Source organism: Spinacia oleracea, chromosome 1 (assembly GCF_020520425.1).
Source record: "Spinacia oleracea cultivar Varoflay chromosome 1, BTI_SOV_V1, whole genome shotgun sequence".
In the NCBI taxonomy this organism is placed as follows: Eukaryota; Viridiplantae; Streptophyta; class Magnoliopsida; order Caryophyllales; family Amaranthaceae; genus Spinacia; species Spinacia oleracea.
Window position 1 is genome coordinate 26,967,333 of NC_079487.1, and position 6,941 is coordinate 26,974,273.

Consider the following 6,941-nt stretch of genomic DNA (forward strand, 5'->3'; position numbering starts at 1 on the left):
GCAGCACGAAATCATTCTTTTAAACATTTTCCATTTTAATTTTCTAACATACTCTAAACTTGGAAATTTTTCATTTTCATTTTCATATTCCCTCTTCTGCTCGTCACGCTTCCCTCGATGCGCCGCTACTCTTCGCGCTTCCCCCACCGACACAAACTTTCCAGTTTCACCTACCGCTAGTGATATTTTCTTTCCTCCTCTTCCTTCTATTTGCTGCAAACCTTGAGTTCCTTCAATGTTATCCTCACTCATTCGATGCTCCTGCGCCTCATTCGTATTTTGTTGCTCAACGACGACAAATCCCTCCCCCACCGCTTCTACAAGCGCCTGCCAGACGTCGCTTGCCTCGTTGTTTTGTATTGCCTAACCCTAATTTTATTGATTTAATTTTCTGAATAATGAATTAATTTGTTGATTTTCTCACAAATATTCAGTTCAATTGTGATGAATCCTGCGGGTGCGGGAAGCAGGCTCTGGATTGGGCGCGGCTAACACGATTGGCTTGCTTGACGATGCTTGCTACGAGTTCAAGCATTGTTGTGCAACACACGATCACCAAACTTCGATTTGATCACGTACTGCTATAGAAAATTAACGCAAATTCATTTTTCCGATCAAGATCTTCTTTTTCGACACGAACTCCGATTGTTGCCTTATCAGCTCTAAATACTCTGGTGCATTCAAATGACTACGAAATCACCTACATTATTAAGAAAAATACAAACGGACCGTAATAGAGCATAATAACTATAACTTATGCAAATGCGATCTTCAATGCAACTAAAATGAGATGAATGCTTATAAACGTAACCTATATATGTTTAAATTGTCCTATATATTGTGACTTATCATCGGGTCGGATTATTTGAACTCCAAATCCAACCCACCACTATTCGGATTCGGATTTTTGTAAGTCGGACTAGGACTCATATTATATTTATCTGATTTGTATTGGAATTTTTTTCCCCGGATTGAGGCGGGTTCGGATTATTTTAGCACTTACAAAAAAAGAGTTTTTTAACACATTATAATATAATTATAATATATTTTTTGATGAGATGCCCGTAGTAATCGAATTCGGGTCTGATTTATCGAATTTTACACAAACTCCACCTCCTACGGGGTTCGGATCGGATTTTCATTTTTTCGGATTCGGAGTGAACTAACATCCCTATACTTGTAAAAAAAAATAAGGATTTATCATTTAAAATTTTCTTTGTTCCGTTGTTCCATGGAAATATGGAAACAAAGTTAGCCAATGATTCCTTAATGGGCTTCAGATGGTTGTTTCCTTAACATCGTTCTGGACTCATGTAATGACTAATTAGGCCCGTTTCCAACTAACATGACCGAAACCGTCACAACATTAACAACCCAACCATAGATACCAATCTGAACACAATTAGTATAGATCAATCTTGTCATACCATGCGAGTATCCTACATTTTACAGAGTTTTCGAGGAATTTTGTATACAACATCAAATGAACACGGGACCAAACAATAGGATTATAGCTAGGAACCCTTTTAAACTTTTGTATTCTTTGATGAGAGGTAGTAGCAATAAATCATAATTATTGCAAAATGAACAAATTATACCATTTTTGATATCATTGTACCGAACAACTGAGCTTGGTACAAGGTATGCTCCTTTTGTTTAGTCTTAATCACCTGATGCAGAAGCTTAATGTCCCTGTTATTTGGATCAATTGTCAGAGCTCTTCTGCAATCAGCTTCAGCTTTGTCTAAATCTGAAGTATGCAAATAAGCTTGAGCTCTTCTGAATAGAGCTTTTATGTTGTGTGGATCAAGTTCGATAACCTATCACATCCAAAAACAATTTCGCAAATTACAGTACCAAAAGGTCTTGCGCGCACAAGGTGTACAATAAATTTATTGTACACCAAGATAACTTTTACCCATTTTTTTGTAACTTTAACCTAATTTTGATTAACTTTTATAAACGTTGATAGATAAACATTTTAAAGTGTTAAATGATTAATTTTATACCTTATTAGTGATTTTGAAGAAATAGGTTTTATTAAAATAAAAAAATATATCACTAAAAAATAGATAACTTTTACATATATAAGCTTAACTTTTAAGCATTTTTGGTTAACTTTTACTCCGGTGTACAATATTTATTGTACAACCCTTGTAAATAAGAATTTGTGTTACCGTTATTATTTCATTTAGCATTACACTGAACGTGTACTCTTTTAAAATAGTTGTCGTACATTTTTTTTTTCAAAAATGATAAAGGTCGCAACATGCGACCTTTAAGCTGTGTCGCAATAATGACATGGCATGCTTATGTGTCATAATTTAAATTGGAAACTAAAATATTTAACTTATATAACTTATTATACATGTTTCAAAAAAAAAGTAGGAAAGTCATAATATTCTAATTTATTTCCTTATTTATATCGACTAACTTATTTACATATTTTCATAGTAAAAATATTGCACTGATAGTAAAAATATTGCACTGACGCATAGCCTACGTGGCGCATATATGTACCAATTAAACTCCGACACTTAAGACTGTGACAACTAAATGTTGTCACAATTTGCGACCTTTATCGTCACCCTTTTTATTTTTGAATTTGAAGCATGCATGTGCATTTAGATCTACTACGTACTAGTTCTGCAAGTACAAAAGACTGTGATATAGTGAAGTATGCTACAAAAACAAGCTGACCTTAGTGCATAGTCCTGCAGCTTCAACGTAGTCCTCCAATTTAAGCTTACATGCTGCATTATTCAGATTACAAGACAATAACAGCGCCTTTGTTATACGTTTTTCCTCATCAGAAAAACTGTGGTTGAATTCAATGCATTTTGCAGCCTGCTTACAGATTAATTTTTCGAATTAGAAAATAATTGTTAGCTAAATAAAGGCTTAAATCAGTCAGATTTCTTGCCTTGTCATATTTCTTGGAAGCGAGCCAGAACTTTCCTTCCTTGAACAATGCATTTCCCTCTTGCTTCTTCTTGTCACACGCTTGGATTTTCTCCTGTGTGTCCATCTTCCAGACAGGTATTTCCTGCATATTAATACGTACTTACAGGAATTATAGGTCACTTCAACTTGAAGAAAACCTTGAAGAGTATGTTATATACCTTTGTGAAATCAAGCAGCTCAACATCATAGATAAGTGTTGGATTAGCAAAAACAGATTCTGATGCTTCATGACTTCCTTGCATATGATCAGAAAATACAAACACTTGCGACTTTTCTCCCTTTTTCATAGTCATTATCGCTTTGTCTAAGCTCTCATTAACTTGACCTGTTAGCAAATTATGACAAGTTAATTAGCATAAACATCACCTAGAGATGTTTTTTTGAAGGAAATAAAGTGTATTTATAAAGCACCTTCGAGACACATATACTCAAACGGCTCTTCGTTTGATCCCTTTTGCTCGATTATTGCTCCATCTTTTCGTTTGCCTAAGACTATCACTGCAAAATATCCAATCAAGCTTAAGGATTCAGACTGTTAAGAAATGCTCGAAAAGTTCAGTAGTTCAGCAAATACCTTTTGCCAAAGAACCTTCATTTGGAAAAGCAAAGCCTTCCCCAGCAGAAATAACCTTCTTAAGTATCTTCTTATCCCCAACAACATCCACAACACTTTTCCAAGATAACAGCTCAAGAATGATGGTCATGTTGTTGGGATTGCGACTGCTTGTTATGGCTTCTTCGTGTTCAAGTTCTACTTCAAACCCATCTATAAATCTATCTTAATTAAAGTTGGTATATGATCTTGTATAAAAACATGTTGGTTTAAAGAAAACTTACAAGAGAACCTAACAGAGAGCTCTACTTTCTCGTTCCTTCTCATCGTCTTCACTGCTTTATGGATGGCAGGACACAACTTCCCTGTCAACACAATCCTCGTAACAAACTCTATTGAGAACTTGTAATGAAATGTAACCAAAACAGGTTTCACTTACCATTGCCTACATGGAACTCCAAACCCTCGGATTCAGAAACTATCGTGCCATTTTCAAGCTTTGCTTCATACTTGACTAGCAACACCATGATAGAACATCTTAATTCGAGTAGTACATCAACATAAACAAGAACAACTTAATTCAAATGTTGGGCGAACTTTAACTTAATTAGAAAGTGGCCAATTATTTTCTAACCTCTTACAACTCTGTTCTATTCACCTTATTTCAACTTATTTCAGGTAAATTAAGTTTAAATAAGTTCAGTTAAAATTGAGATAAGTTCGTGGAAAATAAGGGGATGTTAACCAAAACAACTTATAAATAAAATAAGTTTTGTTAAGAGAAGGTTTTTCAATAGCTACAATAAAATGGTAGTAATTGTAATTGTTTGAGATTTGAGCCGTTTATTTTTAGGGAGCAATCTTAACCATCTATTACTTTGACCTTTATTTTTATTTAATTTAAATAAAAAAACTCAAAAGTGACTGCTGCTAAAGCATACAATTAATGTTTATTTTTTTACGGAAGAGTTCGATATGTCCTCCATGAAATTAGAATGAAACTTATCAAATGCATAACTACCCTCAATTACAGTCACCTATCCATTGATGAATCTATACAATCACATAAATCAAATTCAAATTATATAACGTATAATATTTTAAAGTTGCCCCGGCCCAAATCATAAAAATTAGTTTAGACTTCAGACATTAATCTATGCTCTCGTAAAAAAGAAGAAGTTAATCTATGCTTCCTGGAATCTTGAGCATCGAGAAAGAAGGTAGAAGGAAAAGGGTGACGGAAAAAGCACAAGGAATTATCAGGAGAAATGAAGTGTATACGAATTTGGCAATTTTTTCCATTTGTTTAATCTTATTATAAAAAGAAAAATAATTATTATAGAGTCAATTGAATCAATGGTCATGATTAAAAGATTATAGTGGCTATATAATTAATGTAGCTATTGTAAAATCATCATTTGTTAAGTTCATTTGATTTCAGGAAAAATAAGTGGAAATCAGGTGAATAGAACGCATTTCAATGGTATGATACCTGAAACCTCGTCAATATCTTTAGGAGTGGCCCATCCTTCACCTTCGACAATGATCTTCTTTAGTACTCCTCCATCTCCTGTTATATCCCTTATGGTGCTCCAAGATATCATCTCAACATCAAAGATGACGGTTGAATGAGGCAGAATGACGGGTGGAAAACCGACCTCTCCATAGGCTAATTGTGGCGGTATCTTGAAAATTGCCCTCTCACCTTTCTTCATAGTGACCACGCCTTCATCCAAGCCTTTTATTACTTCACCTGCAAGATCCACTTATCCTAGTCCCATAACTTATTTACAATATGAACAAGATTAAATTAATCTAATAGGATTAACAATGTAGCTAGTACAAATTAAAAACAACATACCTTGTCCTAATTTGAATTTGAAAGGAGCTCCTTTATCATGACTTGATCCCAAAGATGAACCATTCTCGACGTGTCCACTATAATGAACTGTAACACGTATTATTTAAAAGTAAGACAAAAACATGTACATAAAATCAACTATGTAGTTTTGCAAACTCGAAATTCATTAGCATTAAGCTTATCTCTTACTTTTGCAACAACAAATAAAAAATGTAGTTTTAATTTGTTAATAGATTCACTTTCAACTTCATCACCGGGAAATGGGGTTGGCCAAGTGTTTCCAAGACGTAAAATACTCTTCGTAAGTCCATGATTTCCGATTTCTTTCTCCGGTAACGACGGCATTTGAGGATGTTCATGAGTTTTTGGATTGGGAATGGCAGAGAGGGAGTCCTCCATAGCTAATCAAGAGGGTGCACTGAGAAGGACAAGGAGATAAGCCGTTTGTTTCCCTCCTTTAGATTTTTTGTTTTTGGATTTAAGAAAAATTGAAAAGAGTATCATGTCCTTATATTCAGTAAACGACACCGTTCCAATCTATCTTTAACTTTCTTAATTTGGGCTGGGCCTTGTTGCTTTGATCTGAAAAAGAAACAGATACGGCAAAGTTTACTTGTACTCCGTAGTTGGTTAAAGCTATATACTGCTCGAGATCAAATATTGTCGACATCATTTACCACCCGGTCTACCCCTTTAGAGCATGTACATTGGTTGACTCTTACCAAAATGGAAAATTGGCTATGGAGATTCCGTGCGGTCAGAAATTGATACGGACACGCAGGGGTTCGATAGGAAAGTCGTTTCGATCCAATCCATTCTCTGCAAATCCCCAAAAGTCTGCTGTCTACTTTGGAAATGTGCAGCAAAATGTCCCCTCTCTCTCTACCACTATCTCTCTCTATAAGACACACTCAAGAATTCATTCTTAAAAATACTCATTGGTTGGTTACTCAAATGAGCTCTCCATTATTATTTTTACCATTTGGTGGTCCACAATTAATTGTGTTTTTAACCAAATTTACTATCCAATTTTCAAAGTTACTCCCCACTTTTCAACAAGAATGAACTCTTGAAGGGCTCTTGAGCAAGAGCTACCTTGAAGTAGCTCTCCATGAAGAGCTACTCAAGAGCCCCTCAAGAACCACTCAAGAGCCCCAATGTTAGCCAAGAGATAGTTCTTGTTGGAGAGCTACTTGGAGAGCCACTCCAAGACCCCAATGTACATGCTCTAATAGAGCAACACATTCAACTCGTTACCGGAGGGAAACCAAGGAGGTCCTTTGCTCTTCCATTGTGAGATATAAAGTGATCCATGTAAGGATGACAATCGTTAAAGAGGGCAAGAGATAGCTTGACTTCACTCTTTTCGAAGGTCTTATGTGGAGGATGTGGTTTGCCTAATTTCGTTTTCACTTTTCAACTGCTTTATCATGTAGGGCCCGTTCCTAGGGGGAGCTTCATATCCAATCCCGTCCTTTGTGATCCTCTCTAGAGTACCTACACCGAAATCAAAATTCTCATAAAAGAAGATTTGACGGATTCTTGTTCGTTATTTGAACAAAA

General features: G+C 35.4%; 1 protein-coding gene across 5 annotated transcripts; it reads right to left on the reverse strand.

Moving 5' to 3' along the window:
- Positions 1 to 1,383: 1,383 nt before the first annotated feature.
- LOC110792198 (peptidyl-prolyl cis-trans isomerase FKBP65) lies at positions 1,384 to 5,858 on the reverse strand. 5 transcript variants are annotated; one of them, XM_021997007.2, is made up of 11 exons: positions 5,618 to 5,858; positions 5,379 to 5,465; positions 5,010 to 5,270; positions 3,957 to 4,031; positions 3,802 to 3,882; positions 3,539 to 3,730; positions 3,376 to 3,462; positions 3,123 to 3,289; positions 2,924 to 3,046; positions 2,701 to 2,847; positions 1,384 to 1,820 (listed from the first exon to the last, which is right to left on the reverse strand). In XM_021997007.2, exons 1-11 carry the CDS (start codon positions 5,775 to 5,777, stop codon positions 1,593 to 1,595), a joined length of 1,608 nt encoding a protein of 535 aa, XP_021852699.2. In that variant the 5' UTR covers positions 5,778 to 5,858; the 3' UTR covers positions 1,384 to 1,592. The 5 variants fall into 5 exon arrangements, with proteins under 5 accessions (XP_021852699.2, XP_021852701.2, XP_021852702.2 ...); XM_021997009.2 differs by having other exon boundaries at positions 1,384 to 1,692; positions 5,618 to 5,840; XM_021997010.2 differs by having other exon boundaries at positions 5,568 to 5,707.
- Positions 5,859 to 6,941: the final 1,083 nt, after the last annotated feature.

Bases quoted from the DNA above. Each gene is read 5' to 3' on its own strand.
- LOC110792198 (XM_021997007.2), bottom strand. From the start codon at position 5,777: ATGGAGGACTCCCTCTCTGCCATTCCCAATCCAAAAACTCATGAACAT. The intron at 5,271-5,378 runs GTATGTTGTTTT...TGGATCTTGCAG, and splicing joins CAAATTCAAATTAGGACAAG to GTGAAGTAATAAAAGGCTTG. The intron at 4,032-5,009 runs GTATCATACCAT...TGGTGTTGCTAG, and splicing joins AGATATTGACGAGGTTTCAG to TCAAGTATGAAGCAAAGCTT.